The sequence below is a fragment of the Bombina bombina genome, chromosome 5 (assembly GCF_027579735.1).
Source record: "Bombina bombina isolate aBomBom1 chromosome 5, aBomBom1.pri, whole genome shotgun sequence".
Classification (NCBI taxonomy): domain Eukaryota; kingdom Metazoa; phylum Chordata; class Amphibia; order Anura; family Bombinatoridae; genus Bombina; species Bombina bombina.
Window position 1 is genome coordinate 333419737 of NC_069503.1, and position 27139 is coordinate 333446875.

A 27139-nucleotide genomic window follows, 5' to 3' on the forward strand; every position below is an offset into this window, starting at 1 on the left:
TCTGGGATGGTTCCCCTTTTCGATTTACCCAATCCCTCTTTAAAATGGGCAGATTTTCCCTATCAGAGATATATCAAACTTTCCTACAGGATAGACTGACAAAAATACAGTTGTCTGCTGTGATGGGATGGGAGAGAGAGGGAATCCCGGGGATTACGGTGGAAGAGACCCGGAGGGCGTTAGAGAAGGTTAGAAAGGCGACTCTCTCAGTGAACCTCAGAGAGACCCAAACTAAACTTCTACATAGAGCTTACCTGACCCCTAAAAGACTGGTCAAATGGGTACCTAATTGCCCTAATAAATGCTCTAAATGCGCGGCAGAGGCCCCGGGCCTGTTACACTGTATATGGGATTGCCCAGTGATTAGACAATTCTGGCATCAATTGCAATACTGGATTAACAGGAAATTGAAGATCCCTATCTCCATCAGCCCCACAGATGTTCTGTTTCTAAATTGGGGTGCCCAATATAAACACTGTGACATAGAACTGACCATGACTATCTTACTTGCACGAAAGTGTATCCTAAATCACTGGACCAAGAGGACAAGACCTACTATAGCCTACTTTCGTAACATCCTGAAAACTCACTTATTTATAGAACAGGTTGACACCAGGGTAGATGTCGGTAATAGGCTTAACTTATTTCTAAAGAAATGGCGCAGACTGATTTTGACCTTTGAACTCCAGATCCAAAGACAGATTTTACTACCATTCCAACACTCTGAGATATTCTTGGAGAACTCCCTGAGGGGCGAGTGGGCACACATATTCTATCCGAGGAACTCCTAAAAACTGTATTTTTTTTTTCTCTCTCTCTCTCTCTCTCTCTCCCCCCCCTCCCCTCTTCACGCTGTTCACTACGTAGCATATTAAAAAGCTAGCTTGAGAGGTCCTATAAGTTCAGTTCTACAGGGTATGGGTGGGAATTCTAACAGTTTGGGTAAAGGTTAGGGGGGGAGGAGGGGTGGGGGTGTGGGGTGTTATAAAATATAAAAATCAGTGAGAGGTGAACACATTCGGGTTATATTCTTGACATAACCATGTTACAACCATTGGATGTATGACTATGTTACAAGATTAAGATATGACAATGTGCCCAACTGTGTTGGTGCTTGATTCTGATGTTCTTTTGATACCTGATGTAACTGTGTGTTTTCCTGTGTGATACTCTCAATAAAAAGAATTTAAAAAAAAAAAAAGTGAGACTGGGTGGTTAGAGTTGAATTTGAGTAATCGGGGGTGAATTATCATGGTCTATAACTGAGCTATCCTAAGGCAGACTTTGGGAAAATTCTGGGTGGATTAGAGCATTTCTTTTTGGGTTTTGGCTGTCCCATGTTTCAATGAAAAGAAATATAGGAAGGAGATCAGTGTGAAAAACTCAGATAACTAAGGCTCCTAACACAAATGATGGGATAATGGGGAGCTCTCAGATAGCAAGCATATGTTCAGATGTTTGGCATTCTTTGCTAAGGGTTATGGTGGACTTCTTGGACTTCTTCATACTTTACCTAGACTGCAATGGTCTGTGAAGATGTCTGGTCTACTTATTTAGAGTTTCCTTACCAAAAATTAGATACTTTACTGGCAAGGCCATTCATGTCATATTTTGGCCAATACAGAAAAAATTGCAACTAATTTTAAGGATATTATAATTTTAATTGATAATAACATTATTAATGTACTTGTGATGCTTTAAAATAATGTCATGTTATGATGGTGCGACAAATGTGGCAACCTTAATGTCATCTCTCAGTGGGACATGCAGAAAAGTCTTCTAATCAAGATACAGAGCTTTTAGTGTAAAATGATTTTATTAATTTAATTACATGATGGACCTTATGGGAATATTTTAAGAAAGCTAGGCCTTTAATAATAGTCCATTTGTGTTGTAAAGCTGTAATCAAAGTTATTTTAATATAAATCTCTATTTCATTCCTTTCCCTTGTATCTTGTTATCAACTCAAAATTGTATTCTTCAGCACTGTAATAAGCAAAGACTATGATTTACTCTATGTGGTCTTGTTCATAGGTTTATTTAATTTCTTAAAGGGACATGATACCCAAAAATTTATTTCATGATTTAGACAGAGTATGCCATTTTAAACAACTTTCCAATTTACTTCTATTATCAAATTTGTTTCATTCTCTTGGTATCATTTGTTGAAGGAGCAGCAATGCACTATTGGTTTCTAACTGAATACATGGGTGAGCCAATGACAATCGATATATATACCCTATCTGCAGGTCGACCCACCGTTGTCAGCTTCTTGGGTGCAAAGATATAGAGCAATAGCAAGACAAAAAATTGTACTCACAGGACTTCTATAAGGAATAACAAAGTTATATTTAATGGAACGTTTTCGGGTATACACTACCTTTCATCAGCATACCAATAATGAAGAAAATCACACAATATATAGTGGTAAACAACTCAATCTAATTCCAAACCTGTTTTGTAAAATTGTGGCTAATTCTAGGGGTATGATATTAGATACAACACCCAATCTCTCAAATGCTAATCCCAAATTGAGTGTATTATCCTCAAAAATGCACTCCAATTAATGACAAAAATCAAATGGGGGATGGGATAGCGCTACAGATAGCTGAGAGCTGATAATACAAATAGTTTATTAAACGTGGTTAAATACCAAAATACTGAATTGAGCAAGAATAAAATTGGGCAAAAATAGAATTATACCAAATAGATAGAAGTATATGTCCCTTATGAACCTTACTCCGGATATATACTATAACACATGTATATGTGTTTCTAATGAACCTTACTAATGATATATACTAGAACATTTATAAACAAGCTTGTATCTGTAATTGGTAAATATATGTTGAATAGTGTTAGAATAACTATATAAACAAGAGTCGTTTCTACTATTAATGTATTGTGATAAATAATGAAAAATTGATGTTATACAAGTGTGTCAAATAAATGAATAAATGTATCCAAAAAATAATTGTATCGAAAAAATCAAATTAAAATTTATTACATCTATTGATACAACTAAAATAAGATGCTGGCATCAATAAAAAACAATATAAGTGTGGTTCTAATTGTTACAAACTTTTGCAATCTCTTGTAACAAAAACATAAAAGAGTTAGACGATAAAACTGCAGCCCTTATTTTGACTCCGTAATGGTTAACCCAATAGCATGTGTCTGTACTAACAATGCTTTGTTAAACAGCGCTTGGTACAAATTTGTCTTTTTGAGACGCTTTTCCAAGAACAAGTGACCGAGTTCGGATTTTTATATATACAATGATACAGATACCTTCAATTATAGTCACTTAGTGTTTTTATATTTTCCTCGCTTGTGACTTAGTCTCCTGTCCGTTGTTTCAGCGTGTATGATTGAACGCTGCAGCAGTGTATCCAATCTCACTGTGGAAAAGAAGTTCTGGTTCCGGTTAAAAGTTCAGAATGAATCCGCTAGCAAGTATTGATAATACGTAAAGTATTCGTTGGCAAATTCTGGACACAACCTCTATGTTAGAGTTTAAGCAATAGGTGGGTAAGCGAAAGTAGGTCCTGGGACAGGGATTACACATATAGAGACTACTCGATACAGGATGTAGCTCAATGTACCTGCCCTATCTACTTCACTACCTCACCAGTAAATTGTAATCCAAATAGCTCAGAGTAAGCAAGTCTACGTGTTTCAGCCGCCAGGGGCCTTTATCAAGATGCTTGCTCTCTCCATTTTTAAGTTTAAATAGCAAGTGCCTTTTGTCCATTGGATTAGAACTAGCCTATAGGGCATAATCAATTATCTATGCATATTAGATCATTGGTCTATAATGAAGTGTATATATATGTCCTCAAATTATATTTGTTGTTCTCTATATGTTGTTCTCTATTCTTGCTCAATTCAGTATTTTGGTATTTAACCACGTTTAATAAACTATTTGTATTATCAGCTCTCAGCTATCTGTAGCGCTATCCCATCCTCCATCTGTTTTTTGTAAAATTGTGGCGCCAAACTAAAATGCTGGAACGCATACTTGTGTTCCACTGTCTCGTATACCCGGAAGTGCAATTTTTGTCTCAGAGGATGTGTGCAAGTTCACACAACATGGGGAGTCACTCAACCATCCACTTGTACATGGAACTCTATACCAGCAGTGGGTTACGAATGGCCATTTAACTAAAAGATAGGGTACTACAGACCAGGGGTGCATATTGTCACTCTGTATTTTGTACCCACCTGGACATACGAATACACATGCCAACAGTGGCAAAAATGCTACCGTACAACTGTATGATGAAGATACTTTGGTCCACTCTGGACTTAATATTTCCATGCAATAGTTTGATTCCCTTATGTGATTCCCTTATGTGTGTATGAGACAAGGGAATATATCTTATGTACATATTGATAATTTCTGATATTGGATAGATCATGGGTTCAACAAGATTTGACAAGATGGTGGCTATGAAATACCATGTTTCTCCTTGTATAGGGGGTGTAATTGCAAAGATTGCAAAAATAAGCATTTAAATTTAACCTATGACAGTAAACAGTGTAGTCTATAGGTGTTTCTTTTAGGTCTTTTAGTGTAAATAGTATTTTGTTAGGACAACCCTACTATCTGAGATGCACTAGTAGGGGGTGTGGTTTGAAAGGTATATTTAGGTATGTTCATGACCATTCTGTAGGTAGTAGTTTTGCAACACATAGGGAATACACATATATGCACCTTAAGGAAATAAGTTGCAAATTGCTGATATTTAATATTTTTGTGACGAGTATATGAACATACTACATGGGTTTTCACAAGAGATATTAAAAATAATTTTCATTGACATGGTACACTATAACACAATAGGTGGTTTGTTGGGTCACATGTATCTAGGAGATTGTGCTTACACAGGAGGTGCAGATATTATTGTGTACCATTGAATATAGCATCTATGGTATATAGGCTAATACAGGCTGACACGCAAGCAGTTCTTGTTGCCATGGTTACCAACACAAGCTGACTTAATTCACCACACATACATATGTTCTAATACACAGGGCAAGTATGTTTAGCATTTTGAGTTTATGTTTGAGTCACAATGTGAGTTTTTTGAGTTGACAAATTTGAGTTGACAAATAATTTGAGCCGCAGTGTGATATAGGACCGGAAGTGACGTAAGTGCACTTCCATGGTACATGAGACAGTGGAACGCAAGTATGCGTTTCAGCACTTTAGTTTGGCACCACAATTTTACGAGACAGGTTTGGAATGAGATTGATTTGTTTTCCACTATATATTGTGTGATTTTCTTCATTATTGTTATACAGTATATATATATATATATATATATATATATGCAACCACCAAATAACCTAGGTTTTTTGCTGCTCCTGAGCTTACCTTGACAAACATTTCAGCAAAGGATAACAAGAGAAGGAATCAAATTAAATAAAATAAATAAATTGGAAAGTTGTTTAAAATTGTATTCTCTTTCTGAATAATGAATGTCTAATTATGACTTTACTGTCCTTTTAATTAAATTATACTTTGATTTTAAAATCAACAGAAATTGTGTGTTATCAGCAAGTTATAAATAAGAATTTATTTTATAATAGCTGTTTAATAATCACCCAGAACTCATACTACCATAAAGCTCACAAGGTCTGGGGAATCTATGACTTTTTGCCCCTTTATCCAACTTAGATGGATGTATTGATTTTCTTGAAACAAATTATTGGGACCTATGTTTCTGTCCCATAATGTGAATAACCACAACTTTTGTTTTATTAATTTGCATTTTTTAATTAATACTAAGATATTTAGAAACTGAGTTCTATATATTTTTTTATCTATAACTACGAGTTTATACAGTATATGGTCAAGAAAACCTTGATCTAAAAAAATAATCATGTATATCAAAGACCAATCTTTAAAATGTTAAAGATGAAAATGGTGTAGATAAAAAAAGTAAAAAAGAACATTGAAATGATTACATAATATTTATTTTACATATATAATGTGTTTTATTATCTACAGAGCAAGTTTATTATCCTATCTAACGCCATAGCACTACCTGCAAAATATATCAGTGCTTTAGAAATAATATAAATGTATATTATAAACACACATATGTATACTGTTTTTATATATATATATATATATATATATATATATATATATATATATATATATATATAAACTGTATATATATATATACACACAAATATATACAGTGTATGTATAATGTGCATTACAAGTAGGGTTCACCCTGTTACAGCCTCATAAATGTTATCATCTACAGCATTACCTGCAAATGCATTTCACACAATTTAAATAGTTCCTGTTCAACATACATCAATTTTGAGTGTTGTTGTGGGCTAGTTTGTATATGTTTCTGAAATTTTACATAATTGACTATTCCTGAATAAAACAAAACATTTAAATGGTGAAGTCTTATATGGATGATAAAAAATGTAATTGGATAGTCAGTGTAATGTACAAAATGTGCAAATTCAGCAAAAAAGAAAATAAATAAAAAGCCAATATAAAAAGAACCTTCAAGAGAGTTCAGTTCACTACTGTACGACACTAAATCTTATAGTTTACCAACTCAGTTTTTTTTTGGTTTTAGGTAAAAGGAACCTTTGCTTCTATTCTTGATTCTTCAGAAATGCACGGGATAATTCAATTAAATTACACCATTTTATCTTTTCATAATCAGAACGGCTTCCTCTCTCTTTATGTTTACTTTCCAACAGCAGCTAACATCAAAATGTTTTCTGGAATGTTAGGGCTAAATAAGTTATGCTTAACTCAATATCTAATATAAATAGCCCCGGGGAATCTTAGGAATACAATGATAAAAGCTTGAGTTTCATTTTTAGCTTGCCACACTTTTCTGATATTGTATTTCTCTAATCACCAATCTTTATGTGCCTTCCTGACCCGGAGCTCTCTACCCAAATGACTATGTATTGGTATCAAAGGCTTGTGTCACTGCAAGAGTGAATGGCTTTTATTTTTTTCTTACAAAACTTCCGGTTCTCAGCATCTGTAAAGAATTAGTCCAAGTCATTTTTTTTCTTTTTGTTGCCTCCTGGTCAGTGCCCCATCCATTGGAAGTTACTTTTTCTCTAGTGAGGTCATTGTGGTCAGACTTAGCTGGACATGATAATTTGTGTGAATTTTCAAAATGTTTTCTTAAATTAGCCCCGTTTTTCAACCAGAGAGCTCTTACTGACAATTAAAGTGATTTTTTTTTTTTTGCTTTGCTCCTTTAAGTGGTTCTGTCAGTAAATATAAGGAATTATATATCCTGAAACAATACTAAATGGGAAGTAAATATTTACTTTACTAACCAGTTTATTTTATATACACAAATGTAAAAGTAAAATGCAACCAAACAAATTACATATTTGGATGTAGATAATAGTGGAATAGAGTTGTATCTTTATAGACAATACGTGCACATATAGTTTATAGGGGTATGGAAGTCAATAATATGCTGAGGGTTTATAGTTCCAGCATATTACTTCAATGCACTTTGAAATGCAAAGTTTCCAAGTACCAACCTGAGGTTTACTCTTTGCATGCTCTTTCTAAATCATAAAATAAAAAAACAGAATTTATGTTTACCTGATACATTTCTTTCTCCTATGGTGTATCCGGTCCACGGCTTCATCCTTACTTGTGGGGATATTCTCTTCCCCTACAGGAAGTGGCAAAGAGAGCACACAGCAGAGCTGTTCACATAGCTCCCCTCAGGCTCCGCCCCCCCAGTCATTCGACCGACGGTTAGGAGAAAAAGGAGAACCATAAGGTGCAGTGGTGACTGTAGTTTACAAAAAATAAATTTAAACCTGACCAAAATGCCAGGGCGGGTCGTGGACCGGATACACCGTAGGAGAAAGAAATTTATCAGGTAAACATAAATTCTGTTTTCTCCTACATTGGTGTATCCGGTCCACGGCTTCATCCTTACTTGTGGGAACCAATACCAAAGCTTTAGGACACGGATGAAGGGAGGGAACAAGTCAGATAATCTAAACGGAAGGCACCACTGCTTGCAAAACCTTTCTCCCAAAAATCGCCTCCGAAGAAGCAAAAGTAATGAATTTGTAAAATTTGGTAAACGTATGCAGTGAAGACCAAGTCGCTGCCTTACAAATCTGTTCAACAGAAGCCTCATTCTTGGAAGCCCATGTGGAAGCCACAGCTCTAGTAGAGTGAGCTGTAATTCGTTCAGGAGGCTGCCTTCCAGCAGTCTCATAAGCCAACCGGATGATGCTTTTCAGCCAGAAAGACAGAGAGGTCGCAGTCGCCTTTTGACTTCTCCTCTTGCCAGAATAGACGACAAACAAGGACGATATTTGTCTGAAGTCTTTAGTTGCTTTTAGATAAAACTTTAAAGCACGAACCCCATCAAGATGGTGTAACAGACGTTCCTTGTTTGAAACTGGATTAGGACACAGAGAAGGAACAACTATTTCCTGGTTGATATTCTTATTGGAAACCACTTTTGGAAGAAAACCAGGTTTGGTACGTAAAACGACCTTATCTGTATGAAACACCAGATAGGGTGAATTACACTGCAAAGCAGACAATTCAGAAACTCTTCTCGCAGAAGAAATAGCTACAAAAAAACAAAACTTTCCAAGATAGTAACTTAATATCTATGGAATGTAGAGGTTCAAACGGAACCCCTTGAAGAACTGAAAGAACTAAATTTAGACTCCATGGAGGAGTCACAGGTCTGTAGACAGGCTTGATTCTGACTAAAGCCTGTACAAACCCTGAATATCTGGCATGGCTGCCAGACGCTTGTGTAACCAAACAAACAGAGCAGATATCTGTCCCTTAAAAGAACTAGCTGACAGACCTTTCTCCAATCCTTCTTGGAGAAAATATAGTATCCTTGGAATCCTAATCTTACTCCATGAGTAACCCTTGGATTCGTACCAGCAAAGATATTTCCGCCATATCTTATGGTAAATTTTCCTGGTGACATATTCACCAGGTTTGCATACCAAGTCCTGCGTGGCCACGCAGGAGCTATTAGAATTACCAAAGCCTTCTCCTGCTTGATCCTGGCTACTAGCCGGGGAGAAGGGGAAATGGTGGAAAGACATAAGCTAGATTGAACGACCAAGGCGCTACTAAGGTATCTACCAATATCGCCTTGGGATCTTTGGACCTGGACCCGTAACGTGTAGCTTTGAAGTTATGACGTGACGCCATCAGATCCAGATCTGTAATGCCCCATAGCTGGGTCAGCTGAGCAAAAAACCTCCGGGTGGAGTTCCCACTCCCCCGGATGGAAAGTCTGAAGACTCAGATAATCCGCTTCCCAGTTGTCCACTCCTGGGATGTGAATTGCTGATAGATGGCAGGAGTGATCCTCTGCCCATTTGACGATCTTGGATACCTCCCTCATCGCCAGGGAACTCCTTGTTCCCCCCCTGATGATTGATGTACGCAACAGTCGTCAAGTTGTCCGACTGAAAACTGATGAATTTGGCCTCCGCTAGTTGAGACCATGCCTGGAGCGCATTGAATATCGCTCTCAATTCCAAAATGTTTATCGGGAGAAGAAATTCTTCCCGAGACCATAAACCCTGAACCTAAGAGGCTAGCGTCGGTCGTGACAATGATCCACTTCGGTCTTCGGAAACTCATTCCCTGAGACAGGTGATCCTGAGACAACCACCAGAGGAGTGAGTCTCTGGTTTGCTGGTCCATCTGAATCTGGGGAGAAAAATCTGCATAATCCCCATTTCATTGTTTGAGCATGCACAGTTGCAATGGTCTTAAATGAATTCGAGCAAAAGGAACCACGTCCATTGCCGCAACCATTAGTCCTGTTACCTCCATGCACTGAGCTATGGAGGGTTGAGGAATGGATTGAAGAACTCGACAAGTGTTCAAAAGTTTTAGTTTCCTGACCTCTGTCAGAAAGATTTTTATTTCTACCGAGTCTATTATTGTTCCCAGGAAGGGAACCCTTGTGAACGGGGACAGAGAACTTTTTTCTATGTTCACCTCCCACCCGTGAGACCTTAGAAAGGCTATAACAATGTCCGTATAAGCCCTTGCTTTGTGAAAAGACGACGCCTGTATTAAATGACGTCTAGTTAAGGTGCTACTGCAATGCCTCTTGGCCTTAGCACCGCTAGAAGGGACCCTAGCACCTTTGTGAAAATTCTCGGAGCAGTGGCCAATCCGAAGGGAAGAGCCACGAACTGGTAATCCGAATGGTTTCCATTTGGAATGATGGAACTCTGAGTAATTGGTCTAGGATCCTTAAATCCAGAATTGGCCTGAAAGTTCCTTCCTTTTTGGGAACTTCAAACAGGTTTGAGTAAAATCCCAGTCCTTGTCCTGCTGTTGGAACTGGGTTTATCACTCCCATTTTTAAAAGGTACTCTACGCAATGTAAGAATGCCTGTCTCTCTATCTGGTCTAAAGATAAGCGAGACAAGTGGAACCTTCCCCTTGGAGGAAGGTCCTTGAATTCTAGAAGATACCCCTGAGAGACAATTTCTAGTGCCCAGGGGTCCGGAACATCTTTTGCCCAGGCCTGAGCAAAGAGAGAAAATCTGCCCCCTACTAGATCCGGTCCCGGATCGGGGGCTACCCCTTCATGCTGTCTTGGTAGCAGCAGCAGGTTTTTTGGCCTGTTTACCCTTGTTCCAGCCTTGCAATGGTTTCCATGCTGGTTTGGGCTGGGGTGCGTTACCCTCTTGCCTAGTGGCTGTAGAGGTAGAAGCCGGTCCGTTCCTGAAATTGCGAAAGGAACGAAAATTAGACTTATTTTTAACTTTGAAAGGTCTATCCTGTGGAAGGGCATGGCCCTTTCCCCCAGTGATATCTGAAATAATTTCTTTCAACTCTGGCCCGAATAGGGTCTTACCTTGAAAGGAATATTAAACAATTTTGTTTTGGACGACACATCCGCCGACCACGATTTTAGTCAAAGCGCTCTACGCGCCACTATTGCCAGAATTTTTCGCCGCTAATTTAGCTAACTGAAAAGCGGCATCTGTAATGAAAGAATTAGCCAACTTCAGGGCGTGAATTCTATCCATGACTTCATCCTAAGAAGTCTCCTTCTGGAGCGAGTTTTCTAATTCCTCAAACCAAAAAGCAGCTGCAGTGGTTACAGGAATAATGCAAGAAATTGGTTGAAGAAGAAAACCTTGTTGAACAAAAATTTTCTTAAATAAACCTTCTAATTTTTTATCCATAGGATCTTTGAAAGCGCCACTGTCTTCTATTGGTATAGTTGTGCGCTTAGCTAGCTTTGAAACTGCCCCCTCTACCTTAGGGACTGTCTGCCACGCGTCCCTTCTGGGGTCAACAATGGGGAACATTTTCTTAAATATAGGAGGGGGAACAAAAGGTACACCTGGTTTCTCCCACTCCTTATTCACTATATCCGCCACCCTCTTAGGTATCGGAAACGCATCAGTGTGTACTGGGACCTCTAAGAATTTATCCATTTTGCACAATTTTTCTGGGACCACCAAAGGGTCACAATCATCAAGAGTAGCCAGGACCTCCTTAAGTAGAGCGCGGAGGTGTTCTAGCTTAAATTTAAATGCAATGGTATCAGGCTCTGCCTGCTGAGAAACTTTTCCTGTGTCAGAAATTTCTCCCTCAGACAAGCCCTCCCTCACCGCCAAGTCAGATTGATGTGAGGGCACTACAGATAAATTATCCTCTGCGTCTACTTGCTCATTTTCTGTATTTAAAACTGAGCAATCACGCTTCCTAGGAAAGCTGGGAGTTTGGATAAAAATGCTGCGATAGAATTATCCATTACTGCTGCTAACTGTTGCATAGTAATCGCAATTGGTGCGCTAGATGTACTGGGCATCGCCTGCGCGGGCATAGCTGGTGTTGACACAGAAGGAGAGGAAAGCAAGCTATTTTCACTACCTTCAGCTAAAGAATCATCTTGGGCTATATTTTTAAGTGTGATTGTACTGTCCTTAAGCTGTTTGGACGCTATGGCACACTTCACACATAAATTTAATGGGGGAACCACCTTGGCCTTTGGACATACAAGAAGACTCAGACATGTTTAACAGACTTAAACAGAACTATAATGCAATAAAACAGACTTAAACAGAAGTATAATGCAATAAAAATTATTTTTGACAAAAACGTTACTGTCTCTTTAAATAATAAAAAAAAACACTTTTTTACTGAAATATCAAAAAAACCATGAAATAAACATCCGATTTTAATGAAATTTTCACCACAGAGTCTTAATGCTTTGAAAAGATTGCACACAAATTTTCAGATCAATTAACCCCTTAATGCACACTTTTTTACTGAAACATCAAAAAAACCATGAAATAAACATCCGATTTTAATGAAATTTTCACCACAGAGTCTTAATGCTTTGGAACGATTGCACAGAAATTTTCAGATCAATTAACCCCTTAATGCCCAAACCGGAGTTAATAACAGTTATTAACCAGTTAACACACTACAGTACTAGCCACAGATTTCACTGTAGCCTTTTACCTTTATTAGGGATTATTTTAGCAGGAAATAAGCCTCCCTGGAGTCTTTTATGATGCCTCTTGACTCCCCACATGAAGATGCATGGATTGCCTAGGCAAAAACAACTGCACAATTTAGGCCTAAAGATGAGTCCTCCTCCCCCTTCATTCTAGAGTGGAGGGGCCTTTCTGACTAGATTTAGGTGTCCAAAAAAGTGCCAGGCCGAAATTAAACCCCAAAAGTGTTTTAAAGTCTGAAAAAACACCTTATTTATAGTGAAAAACATGCTAAAAAGCAATCGATTTTAAAGCCCACAATAGTGTCAACCAGCATAGAGCCCTAAATATAAGCCATCATTTTATACAGAGTCTATTAGAAAAAAAAAAAATGGCTTAGCAATCCCAGAGGGAATTTCTGACAGTCTTCTAGCATTACATGGTCTTGTTAGAATAAATAAAAAACTACAACTAACACCACATACTCTTTACCACCCCCGTGGAGATGCTACTTGTTCAGAGCAGCAAAGAGAATGACTGGGGGGGGGGGGCGGAGCCTGAGGGCAGCTATGTGGACAGCTCTGCTGTGTGCTCTCTTTGCCACTTCCTGTAGGGGAAGAGAATATCCCCACAAGTAAGGATGAAGCCGTGGACCGGATACACCAATGTAGGAGAAATGGGGGTTTTATGTCCCTTTAAGCAACCATTAAATCACTTTTAAGATATCTACAATACTTTAAACAATATGCTTTGTACATATAATTTAAACATTGACCCCTAATCTGCTATAACTTAAAACTAACTGTAGAAGCTATGGCCCAAAACATAAATATTCAATATTTAAAATGATTCATTGTTACGCAGAATGCATAATGTTTAAATATTTGCATATAAATTAAAATGTAATTAATGTTGTTTCTTGTGTTTATTTTTTTTAATTAAAAACAGTATAATTAATATTATAGGTCTACACATCTGCATGCCGGTTATGTAAAAATATAATTTAATGATACTCACTAAAATATTGTTAGAGTAAGGAGAAAAAGAGGCGCCACATATGGTAATAACGTTTGCAACCAAGATCAACAATAGCAAAGGAGCCCCCCCCTTTGAAGATGGCTACTCACAAACACGGCAGCACAACCGGAGTGCCCAACTGAACTGTACAGGACCAAAAGAGTCGCCTGAAAGAATTGAGGCAATTAACCCACACGTCCAACATCAGGTCACGTGAAGGAGCACACCAATCCCCAAAGCGGGATCTCTCAAAGGATAGCAGTCATCCAAAGAACCGTGAGCCCGGGTACACAGGAGGGCGTCACACAGGAACCAACAGGATCAGGAAGATTAGATTGTATATAACGATTGATAACACAGAGCAAGTAACAGTAAAAAGTGTGGACTTTATTGGACACACTAAATATACAGCAACGCGTTTCTCAGCAGAAATAGGTGCTGTTTCATAAGGCTGTAAAGTTAATATAAAATACAAGCTCTATAAATAAAACATTTTGACCAATCGTGGAGCAGTGTCAATACACACCCCTCTTACGTCATAATGTTTTAACTCATTGCTACAATCAGTTCATATGAAGAAATATTAGAAATATATATACACATTTATTCACGTAGTACAGGTATGAGCAAGAGAGAGACGACTGGATCCAGAGGTGCTACAGAATAGTTATTGGAATGCAGCCAGGTCAATATTATATATGTATGTGTATATTTGTTCATCTGCTTTTGGTTTGACCATTTATTAGGCCTATCCCAACCAATATCCCATATTTCCTCTATGGGGATTTAGGTTCTCCATAATCACCCTATTTGATGCAAGGGACTCTTTACGTTAGGGAGCTCCACTCGCTCCTATCAGTAGATCCATAGTAGTTACAAGGTCTTTTTAGCTTCATTTGGGTGATTAATAGTGTTGACTATCATATTACACTTCTAAATGTTGATATGTATACACATACATCTTATTTACCCTTATGGGTATTCTGCCCCTTAGGACACTAAATACATAGAGATAGGTATTGGGACTAGTCCACCTACATTTCTAGTATCCATACTAATCTATACATATTAGTCCCTTATTGGTTTAAGAGGGTATTGTCCTGTACCACTAGAGGTCAATAATGGTGTAGTTATGTCAGTAGGAATCTTTTTATTTGAGCCAGCATTGTTTGAATATTGAGCCTTTTTCACCATTTAGTGTGACGTTATGAGTGATAATAAGGTTTTCCTTCTGTGGCACCTTAAAAGAACATTAAACCCAACTTTATTATTTAATTATTCAGATAGATAATAAAATTTTAAACAACATTCCAATTTAGTTCTATTATCTAATTTGCTTCATTCTTTAGATATCCTTTGTTTAAGAAATAGCAATGCACATGGGTGAGCCAATCACACAAGGCATCTATGTGCAGCCACCAATCAGCAACTTCTGAGCCTATTTAGATATGCTTTGCAGCAAAGGATAGCAACACAATAAAGCAAATTAGATAATAGAAGTAAATTAGAAAGTTGTTTAAAATTGCATGCTCTTTCTAAATCATGAAAGAAAAAAATTAAGTTTAATGTCCCTTTAACTCTATAGAGCACATAAGCAAGGGTCTGACTATGCTTCATTACTATGATAGGTATTTCAAAAATCTCCCCAATTCATTCATATTATATATAGTTCTGAAGTATAAGGTGATTTATTTTAATATTATAAAAACAGCACTTATTTTTAGATATTTTTATTTTGTCTCATGTGTACAATATTTCTAATATTTCTTCATATGAACTGATTGTAGTAACGAGTTAAAACATTCATTTATAAATGTATATATAATGTGATTTTTCAAGCACATGATGACAATTTTTTATATATTTATGCATATATTATGTTTTATTCCCAATGTAAGTCCTGTCATGGTCAGTGTCTCACCGGTTAGTTGATTAAGGCCTAATAAATTATAACTATCAGTAATCACCTACTCAACCCCATACCGGTGTGAGGGGTGGTTAGGAAATGAAGGCCTACAAAATACTAACTAACAATAATTGTCTAATCAACCCCCATACAGGAATGTGGGGGGGGGGGGGGGTTAGGAGCTAAAGGCTACAAAATACTAAATAACAATAATCACCTAATCAACCCCATAAAGGAATAGGGGTGGTTAGGAGATTAAGGCCTAAACCGTCACCTCCCAACGCTAACTATAACTACACTAACATCTAACCCCCCCTCTTAACTAGACCCCCTCTTAACTAACACCCCCTCTAACCTAACACCCCTCTAAACTAAACCCCTCCTCTAAACTAAACCCGCTAATTTACCAAAAATCTGTTACAGACAAAAAAAAAAAAAAAACTACAGTATCCAAAATAACAAAACATTATACCTAACACTAAAAGGGACACTGAACCCAAATTTTTTTCTTTTGGGATTCAGATAGAGCGTGCAATTTTAAGCAACTTTCTAATTTACTCTTATTATCAAATTGTCTTCATTCTCTTGGTATCTTTATTTGAAATGCAAGAATGTAAGTTTAGATGCCGGCCCATTTTTGGTGAACAACCTGGGTTGTTCTTGCTGATTGGTGGATAAATTCATCCACCAATAAACAATTGCTTTCCATGGTTCTGAACCAAAAAAATAGCTCAGATGCCTTCTTTTTCAAATAAAGAAAGCAAGAGAACGAAGAAAAAATGATAATAGGAGTAAATTAGAAAGTTGCTTAAAATTGCATGAAAAAATATGGGTCCAGTGTCCCTTTAAATAAATTACAATAGCCCTTAAAATGGCCTTTTATAGGGCATTGCCCTAAAGCGATTTTATCTCTTTTGAAAAATAAATACATTTTCAAAACCCTCCATCTTCATTAAAATAACCCCCATCCCCCAAAATAACTAAATCTAACTAAACCTAGGCTAGAAAAGGCCCGCCGAAGTCCGCTTCCGCCATCGTGAGCCGGGATAAAGGGGGGCCTGCCAAAGATGAAGATTGCGTAGCGGAGGCGTCAGAAGATGCTGCCGAAGTCCTCCACCGCAAAGATGGCCCAACTTTGGATCAAGAGGAGCTGGATTTCCTATCAATTGTGAGTACCACTTTTGGGATTAGTTAGGGCTTTTTTGGGGTGGGTTTTTGATTTTTAAAAATAGGGTTTTTCATTTTAACTTTCCTTTTCTAGCCTAGGTTTTTTTTTTAGTTAAATTTTGTTATTTTGGGGGGTGGCATTGTTTTAATGTAGATGTTTTTTTTATGTTGTTTTTCAAAGACCTAAAATCAATTAAGGGCAATGCCCTACTAAAGGCCCTTTTAAAGGCTATTGTAATTAATTTAAGTGTTGTTTCTAACCAGTTACAACCATGTACAACCCTTTATATTTTACTAACATATATAATTTATAAAAATGCATTGTTGTTTATACATGGGCAGTAGAAGAAAGTGGGTGCTTCTCTCTTGGCCCCTTTTTTCTCTAACAACCTAGATGAACAAGCCTGCATCACACAGTGAAATAAAAGGTGCTTTCTAAGGGGCCGATTATCTAAACCTTGCCAGATCAGACATGGTTTTTCACATATTTATCTGTATATATATATATATATATATATATATATATATATATATATATATATATATATATATATTTATAATGTTCTGCCTTCGCTGCGCAACTTATCCCCTTCGCTGGGCTAGTTCTCATGCAGTGTCTGACGGCATGAGAATAAGGCTCCCATTTGCGTGCGCTGGTATTACTCAAGCGCAAGCAATATTTTGAGCTCAACTCGTAATCTGGCTAACTCTTTACACTAAAATTGTCCAACCTAAAGTATGTCTATTTAGTACTTAAGGTGCACATCAAAATAAACTTCTGATTTTGTATACTTTACTGCTTATTTTATAGTTTGGTAGTATAGCCTTAAAGTAAAGGTAAATACAAACGCTCTATTCTTAAAAATTAAATATATCAAGGCAAATAAATAATATTTCTAAATCTTAATATTACCTGCGATATCCTATGTTATTCTCATCTACTCGGCTATCCGAAAAACAACCCGTCAATTTTTTTTAAAAAAAACAACGATCACGTTGTGCAGCCATCCAATTGATTCTCTGGCCGTTAGGCGGCCGTCAATTTACGTCATCATGGTCTGGTTTGTGATGCGCATGCGTAACAGTTTCTAAATTGCAGTTCCCAAGCGCGCGCGTTCACGCTTCACGCATGCGCATTATCCCCAATCCGGTTGTGATACTTACAAGGACTTCACAATTGACAGAAACGAACGATCTAAAAAAAAAAAGAACCAGTCTCTATGTTGGCAAATATAGTATTGAATGAATCTCGTTACTCATTCAATACTATGTTGCAAAGTATTGACGCATGCGTAGTATAGAGCAGCAGCCGCGATTACCACATGCGCAAAGATGACAGTCTAAAAATGATGCGCATGCGCAGTTAATCGATGCTCGATGTGCACAAGCTGAGTATACACGTATAGAGCGGTTGTGACCGCTCTATACGTCACGGTATCCTAAACCAGGAAATAGTGAATGGGAGGAGAAACGGAAAGGAAGCGTAAGAAAAATATAGATATAAAATTACATAAATCAATAATGTTTTTTAAAAAATAAAGCTAGTGACTTGATTTAAGTTACTAAAAGGGTTGTAAATAGGATTGATAAGTACAAAAACTTTACCTTCACTTTAAACACATTTAACTATGTCCTATCTAAAACACCACCTTAAAACCTATTGAGAAACCACTTGTGATAGGAGATTCAACAGCAGCATGTAGCTTGGGATGGAATAGGTTGTTATCTAGGATAAAATACAAGAACCATAGCTGTAACATCAACTCTGGCTATGCAGGGAGTCAAAGAATCAATAAACACAATTGCTGAAGAACAACAGATACAGTCAAGTATGTTATTAACTCATTTTATTTGTATTATATATATATATATATATATATATATATATATATATATATATATATATATATATATATATATACATGAAAATCAGAATATAATTAAATTTTTGTGTTTGAATATATTTCTTGTATTTTTTTGAGGTGACATAGATATTAACAAATGTTAAAGGGACATAGTATTCACAGCTAAACATGTACAAAATACCTATTGCATGAAAAAAAAGGGAAGTGTATATTTGTAATCAACTCATACCTAGGAATGTGTAGCTTACAGGAGAACACAGAAAAAGAAAGTTTATTCCGCACTGGAACAACTTTAAAAAAAAAATCAAAGCATTTTAATAATATCATTTGAAATACTAGATGGAAGAATAAAATGTTTTGATTACAATGTTCCTTTAACTGCTGACCTCCAACCTTTAATGTATGCATGTCTATATCTCTATAAATACATACTGTACATCAAACAATATAAAAAAGTTTGGCTGACATTATCTATACTATAATTGCGTTTGTAATGTCCGTCGCCATCGGCAGTTGCGCACGCATCCTCAATGGAATGTTGGCAGTGCAAGGCAGCCAACAGAATGTTGGCTGAGCATGCAGCCAAAAGAATTTAACTGGATGCAGCAAAGCTGCATCCAGGTGGATTCCGAAAAAAGGTGGATTATTTCACAACCCTGTCATTTTCGGAATCCACCATTCCAAAAATGTCAGGGTGGTGCCACCCTGCCATTTTCGGAATCCACCGGGATGCAGTGAAGACAAACGGAGCATTACAAAACAAAAACACTGCCCGCACAAAGTATAAAAAAAAAACAGAACCTCCCACACGAAGTATTAACACATACACCGCAAACCCACACATCACAAAATAATAAAGTAATTAACCCATTAATCCCTTAACCGTCAACCACCCACATTGCAATAAACCAAATTACCCTATTAACCCCTAAACCGCAACCCCCCCACATCGCAATAAACCTAATTAACCTATTTACCCCTTAAACCTCCAAAACCCACAACGCAAATAACTTAAATTAAATTGCTAACACCCCCCCATATTAACACAAATTACCTAAACTAAAAAATACTAAAGTTACAAAAAATAAAAAAAGCTAAGATTACAAAAAAATTAAAAAAAGGCTAACATTACAGAACATAATTTTTTTTTACCAAAATTTACAAAATTAAACCTAATTCCTATGAAAATAAAAAAGCCCCCCAAAATAAAAAAACACCCCCTAATCTAAGAATAAACTACTTTTGCAGGGCATTGCCCCAAGATAAACAGCTCTTTTACATTCAAAATACACAAAGTCCCCCCTAACAGTAAAACCCCCCACCCCAAACCCCCCCAAAATAAAAAACCTAAGACTTAAAAACCTAAACTACCCATTGCCCTGAAAAGGGCATTTGTTGGGTATTGCCCTTAAAAGGGCATTTAGCACTTTTACAAAATGCCCATCCTAATCTAAATAAAAAAAAACCTAAGTCTAACCCCCAGGTTGGTACTCACTGTTCCTGAAGTCCAGCGGAGAAGGTCCTGTCCCATGCGGTGAAGTCTTCTTCCAAGAGGCGACCTCTTCTTTCTTCTTCCAGGAACAATCCGGAGCGAAGGGCAGAGCTGAAGAACGATGACCACGGAGCTGAAGACCGGCGACCCTGGAACTGAAGCCCGGCAACCCTGGAACTGAAGACCGACGACCACGGAGTCATGGAGTGTGGAGGATCCTCTTTGTACGATCGCCGCCATACACTGAATAGTGAATTCAAGGTACGCGATTAAAGATGGATGGCGTCCCTTGAATTCCTATTGGCTGATTTGATTCTTCAAATTCAAATCAGCCAATAAGATGAAAGCTACTCAAATCCTATTGACTGTTCAAATCATCCAATAGGATAAAAGCTACTGAAATTCTATTGGCTATTCAAATCAGCCAATAGAATTTCAGTAGCTCTCATCCTATTGGCTGATTTGAATAGCCAATAGGATTTGAGTAGCTCTCATCTTATTGGCTGATTTGAATTTGAAGAATCAAATCAGCCAATAGGAATTCAAGGGAGGCCATTTTTAATCGCGTACCTTGAATTCACTATCCAGTGTGCGGCGGCGATCGTACGCTGTGGATCCTCCACGCTCCATGGCTCTGCGGTCACCGGGCTTCAGTTCCAGGATCGCCGGTCTTCAGTTCCAGGATCGCCAGTCTTCAGTTCCAGGGTCCCCGGTCTTCAGCTCCAGGGCCCCCGGTCTTCAGCTCCACGGTCATTGGTCTTTAGCTCCGCCCTCCGCTCCGTGCCGGATGTTCCTGGAAGAAGAAAGAAGAGGTCGCCGCTTGGAAGAAGACTTTACCGCATGGGACAGGACCTTCCCCGCCGGACTTCAGGAATGGTGAGTACCAACCTGGGGGTTAGACTTAGGTTTTTTTTTTTTTTTTTATATTTTTATTTAGATTAGGGGTGGGCATTTTGTAAAAGAGCTATTTATTTTGGGGGGTTTGGTGGGTGGGGGTTTTACTGTTAGGTGGGACTTTGTGTATTTTGAATGTAAATGAGCTGTTTATCTTGGGGCAATGCCCTGCAAAAAGCCCTTTTAAGGGTACTGGTAGTTTATTCTTAGAGTAGGGGGTGTTTTTATTTTGGGAAGCTTTTTTATTTTCATAGGGATTAGGTATAATTTTTTAAACTTTGGTAATTTGATTTTTTATGTTCTGTATTGTTAGCATTTTTTTATTTTTTTAATCTTAGCTTTTTAATTTTTTTGTAACTTTAGCTTAATTTAAATTTAGGTTTAATTTTTAAATTTTGGGGTATTTTTGGGAAAATTCTTTTTTTTTTAAATACAAATGCCGTTTTTTACTGTTAGGTTTATTTATTTTGGGGGGTGGTGGGTGGTGGGTGGTGGGTTTTACTGTTAGGGGGACTTAGAATTTTTGGTAACTGCAAAAGAGCTGTTTAACTTAGGGCAATGCCCTACAAAAAGCCCTTTTAAGTTCTATTGGTAGTTAAGCATTAGATTAGGGGGTGTTTTTATTTTGGGGGGAGCTTTTTAATTTTCATAGGGATTAGGTTTAATTTTTTAATTTTTGATAATTTGTTTATTTTTTTCTGTAGTTCAATTTTTTTTAATTTTTTTTGTTAACAACACATAGACTGCCCTCTGGGCAGGCTTACCAACTAGTACATCATAAATATAACCTTACTTTGTAGATATAAACATTATTTAAATGTTTATTTACTTCTCCATAACATTCATCTTTTATATACCATGGTAAAGTTAAAACATATATTTTAACATAACATCTAGGTGATGTTTCAATAGTCACATATTTAAATTATTTATTATTTTTTACAGGATCCTCTATATAACTATTAAAAAGACCGGGGTGTTCAGGATGAGCAAAAGGATTACACAATTAAGGAATTAAGACAGAACACATGATCATATCTGACTTTACTGGAGGACGATGGTGACTTAAGTGACCTTAAAATAAAATCAATGTCTAGCATCAGACAATAGAAGCACCCTGCTCCTTCTGGAAACAAATATCAGAGTGTTGTTATGCACAGCCAGTGCAAGCTGTCTCATCACCACACTATGCACCACTCAATACCAGAGTTCAAGATTTGGCACCTCCACCTAGAGCCAACCATACAGCCTCTGTCTCCACCTTTGCTTCCTGGACCTATAGTTCTGCTGCTAATAGTACAAGCACTGCCTGTTTGCCCACTAGATCACCATCAATTGACCCTGAACAAGTTGCTACACTAACTGCTGCTCATGCCCCCCTGCTCCCACCCCATGTGAGCTGTCTTTTAAAGTAATGAAAATTAAGGTCCAAGAAGTTTGAAGCAAACATGAGTCTGTTAGCTATTGAGGACAATCTAAGTGCAGATTGGAAGTAACAAATAGAGCACATAGCCATTAGCAGTTGTGTTCAGGGAACAGTGGGGCAATAAAGTCTTACATTTTAAATAAATCTACTGGTATCACTGTGTTGACATCAACCTCTCAGTAGCCAACCCCACTTCCTACATCTGATAATGGCCTCTTGTTCAGTATAACCAGCTGAGCATCCAACCAGGCATATAACTAATAGTCTCTCACCCTCCTGAAATATCAGTTTCCAGAAGAGCTTAAGAAGATTTTTTTCCATTTTTTTTATAATCTGTTAACATTTTATTGGTTATCATACAGTGGCCTAAAGTGATGCATCATTATAAATCTGTCAATTATTTCTGTGAAATGTTTACTGTCACTCGCATATAACTAAACTGCAAATCTTTTTTAAACAGTTTGCTTGCCTCTCAGTCTAACTCACATGCCATGATTATAATACTGTTGATCCATTTATATAATGAATTGCATTTATTTGTTTAATAAATAATTACATATTTAAAAATGACTTGTGTATTAATTAGCCATTATAAGGCCATATCACCAGGGATAGGCAAGGTGTGCGTGACTAGCCCTTGCAGTGTCCGCAACAACCTTAGTTTATGTTTTCTTTCTGATTGAATAATAGGAATAAAAAAAATATGTAGTGTGAATAAAGTTAGTGACTTGTCAATAGACAGCTAGCGATATTGGGAGATAAGTTATGGAATAAATAAAGCCTGAGTGAAATACTGGATGTGTATCTGCATCTGTATAATAACACCCAGCTGTATACAAAGACACAGTAGTGACACTGGCACATGCATATAGCCAGACAAGGGTTGGTTATAGGGTCAGTGGTATCTGCATCAGTATAATAACACCAAACGCTATATAATGACACAGTAGTTACATTGGCACATGGGTATAGCCAGAGGAAGGCTGGTTATAGAATCAGTGGTATCTGCATCAGTTTAATAACACCAAGCACTATATAATGATACAATAGTGACACTGGCACATACTGTAGGTATAGCCAGAGGAGGGCTGGTTATAGAATCAGTGGTATCTGCATCAGTATAATAACACTAAGCACTATACAAAGACATAGTAGTGACACTGGCTCATGGGTATAGCAAGAGGAGGGCTGGTTATAGGATCAGTGGTATCTGCATCAGTATAATAATACCCAGCACTATATAATGACACAGTAGTGACACTGGCACATGGGTATAGCCAGAGGAGGGCTGGTTATAGAATCAGTGGTATCTGAATCAGTATAATAACACCCAGCGCTATATAATGACACAATAGTGACACTGGCACATACTGTAGGTATAGCCAGAGGAGGGCTGGTTATAGAATCAGTGGTATCTGCATCAGTATAATAACACCAAGCACTATACAAAGACATAGTAGTGACACTGGCTCATGGGTATAGCAAGAGGAGGGCTGGTTATAGGATCAGTGGTATCTGCATCAGTATAATAACACCCAGCACTATATAGTGACACAGTAGTGACACTGGCACATGGGTATAGCCAGAGGAGGGATGGTTATAGGATCAGTGGTATCTGCATCAGTATAATAACACCCAGCACTATATAATGACACAGTAGTGACACTGGCACATGGGTATAGCCAGAGGAGGGCTGGTTATAGAATCAGTGGTATCTGCATCAGTATAATAACACCCAGCACTATATAGTGACACAGTAGTGACACTGGCACATGGGTATAGCCAGAGGAGGGCTGGTTATAGAATCAGTGGTATCTGCATCAGTATAATAACACCCAGCGCTATATAATGACACAATAGTGACACTGGCACATACTGTAGGTATAGCAAGAGGAGGGCTGGTTATAGGATCAGTGGTATCTGCATCAGTATAATAACACCCAGCACTATATAATGACACAGTAGTGACACTGGCACATGTGTATAGCCAGAGGAGGGCTGGTTATAGGATCAGTGGTATCTGCATCAGTATAATAACACCCAGCACTATATAGTGACACAGTAGTGACACTGGCACATGGGTATAGCCAGAGGAGGGCTGGTTATAGGATCAGTGGTATCTGCATCAGTATAATAACACCCAGCACTATATAATGACACAGTAGTGACACTGGCACATGGGTATAGCCAGAGGAGGGCTGGTTATAGGATCAGTGGTATCTGCATCAGTATAATAACACCAAGCACAATAAAATAATGTTTTTAATTTCAAATTTACCTTGGTGTCCTTCACTAAGGTCTGTACTTTGGAAAATGTCCGCCACAGCCTTTGTCTGTGCCTATCCCTGCATATCACAGAAGTTATATATGATACTTTAACATAAAATATTAATACATATGAATTATGGTATATAAAATATGTGATAATAGTTTAATACATGTTTACATAAAATGTTAAAAGGAATTGGTAAACTGAAAAATACTGGGTTAGAATATACAGCTAAAGTAACTGCTTTCGTAATATTATTTAAGTGTAAAGGCTACGTTGTGATACAAATAGTAGCAGTAGTCAGTGAACTTAGGCTTCATTTAAAATGACCTTATATTACTATAAAAAACAAAGAAAAACCAAATGGTTCACAATGGGGAACTGGTGGTCAGTAGAATAAACAAGCATAAAGGGAATGCAAAACAGACTTTTTACAAGTATTTTCTACATGCTACTGTTAAGGTATAGCATTACTGTAGGGCAATACTTAAAATGTTCTTAAAGGGACAGTGGACTGTAAAATTATTTTATCCTTAATGTGTTTCTAATTACATGTTATTTTAGTTGCAGAGTGTAAAATGTATGGGAAATTGTTCATTTATGTATATTTTTGCATATTAAATATCTGTTCCTGATAACCAAAACCACAAACCAATACAGGGCCAGATTATGAGTGGAGCAGTGTTTATCATTCCTGCTCGTGCGTTAACAATGCAAATCCAATCGTATTTTCTCAAGTGCGCTAACCCAACATTAAAATATGAATATTTCACATTACAATGTTCTTCACGTAGCAGAATATATTCTATTTATTCATAAATACATAGTTATACATATATCTGATGGTATTTATACATAGGAACATCTATTTAAAAATACATAGAACATATTCTGTTAAGTGCAGAACATTGAAATGTGAAATATTTACAGAAAATATAGAGAATAACTCTTTATTAAAAATAAATATTGCATAAATATGCTTTTACATGTTTTCATCTATATAACTGCAGGGGTTACAATGCACTTTTTTATTAGATTGCATTATTATGAGTGTAACTGTATTTTTAAATGCATTTTTAAGGGGTTTTGGGACACTTTTTTGTTTCGCAAAACAGTTAACTAGAACTCTGAGGTTGTGCTATCCCGTAATGTGCTAAATTAAATTGCACTCAAGCGATCGCATTTACTTTCAACTTGTAATACAAGCGCTACATTAAACGCAGGCAAACAGCTGTGATAAACCAGATATTTGTTGATCATAACTGTTAGCGTGCCACTCGTAATCTGGACCACAATGATCTTGCAGGAAGAGAATACCTCATTATGTTATCTGTCTAATGATTTACACAAAGTCCTCCATATCTTCTTTATTTCTGTTTACTCAAAGGCCAGTACTTAGGGTCTAAAGATCTAATGCTCTCCACTCAGGTGAGATGATCTAAAATGATTCTCCAACACTACGAGATCCCTAGTGAAATTTTTAAAAAGCAGATTTTGCTATAGTTCTCTCTTAGCTCACTCTTGCATATAATTTAGTTTATATTACTTTTCTGTCAATTACATAAGTGTATTGTGAATTTTGATCAAATTTCCCCTGCATACAGCTGGTTGCGAAATATCAGTGAAACTAGCTTGTTTAAAATGCTTACAGCATTTCACAAGACATGTGAGAGAGTTTCAGACATAACCTGGGAACTCCCCTGTTTAGCCCAGGAAACACACCTGTCCCTACCACTTTCTGAAACTGTTTTTTTTTTTTTACAAACCAAGTGTAATGTAAGTTGTAAAAGATACACAAAAATATATAAAGTATGATCCTAATTTGTTAAAGTAACACAGAAACTTTTAAAACATAATCAGAATTTGTAAAATCACTGCTGGATCTAAATCTATATGTATTAAAATATAAAATAGACAGTGCAAAGCTTGAATGTAATAATGCTGAAAGCACCCAATCTGAAGTGTAAATACTATGAATTACTCTCTCTCATATCATGTAGTGCTATATTGCACTGGGCTTGTCTCTCCATCAGATACTGAAATGAGAGAGATCTTGCAGTGCTGGAGGGTGCCACCCCTTTTTCTTTGATCATTCAGTGAGTCCAGCCTCTGTAAAATCTGCACTAAAATTTCTCTTAAGGCAGGAGAATCATTGATCATCAGGCTGTTAGAGAGACCAATGGAAAATGGAAATATATTAGTTTGTCTCTGTCACAAACCCCTGGGAGCATTATTTAATATAAACCTTTTTGTTTACATGTTGTTTTTTTTGTAACCAGAAATGTTCATTGTGGGTTGGAAATGGTGATGGAGATATTTGTAAAAATGTAATACACTCCAGCAGGTAAAGCACACTGTCCCTTTAAGATTGTGATTTAGTCATCACTTTTTTATTTCCTCCAAAAATAAATAACCCCCTGCTACAGTTCATCCATACCTTACTAAGGCCAGGTTGTATAAGTATTTTTACATGTCACAGCTGACTCTGTGAAAATGTTTGAACTATTTTATTCAAACTATGCAGGCAAATGTCAAGTTCTTGCTTATTTGCGGATTGGAGTTGAAACCCTCAGTTAAGATGAGCAATTCCTAACTCTTTTTAATTGTATTATTAAAG

At 37.1% G+C, this 27139-nt stretch overlaps 1 protein-coding gene across 2 annotated transcripts in view; it reads left to right on the forward strand.

Annotated features, from left to right (window-relative positions):
* The window catches only part of HDAC9 (histone deacetylase 9), a 2434493-nt gene that overhangs the window by 1372828 nt on the left and 1034526 nt on the right, over nucleotides 1-27139 (forward strand). The window contains exon 15 of one of the 2 annotated variants that reach the window (XM_053714129.1): nucleotides 21773-22814. The exons of the other annotated variant lie outside the window; for it this stretch is intronic. Within the exon in view, the coding sequence (XP_053570104.1) occupies nucleotides 21773-21793 (21 nt within the window). The 3' untranslated portion in view covers nucleotides 21794-22814. Of the gene's footprint in view, nucleotides 1-21772; nucleotides 22815-27139 lie in introns of those variants that run through there. 2 annotated transcript variants of the gene reach the window in all.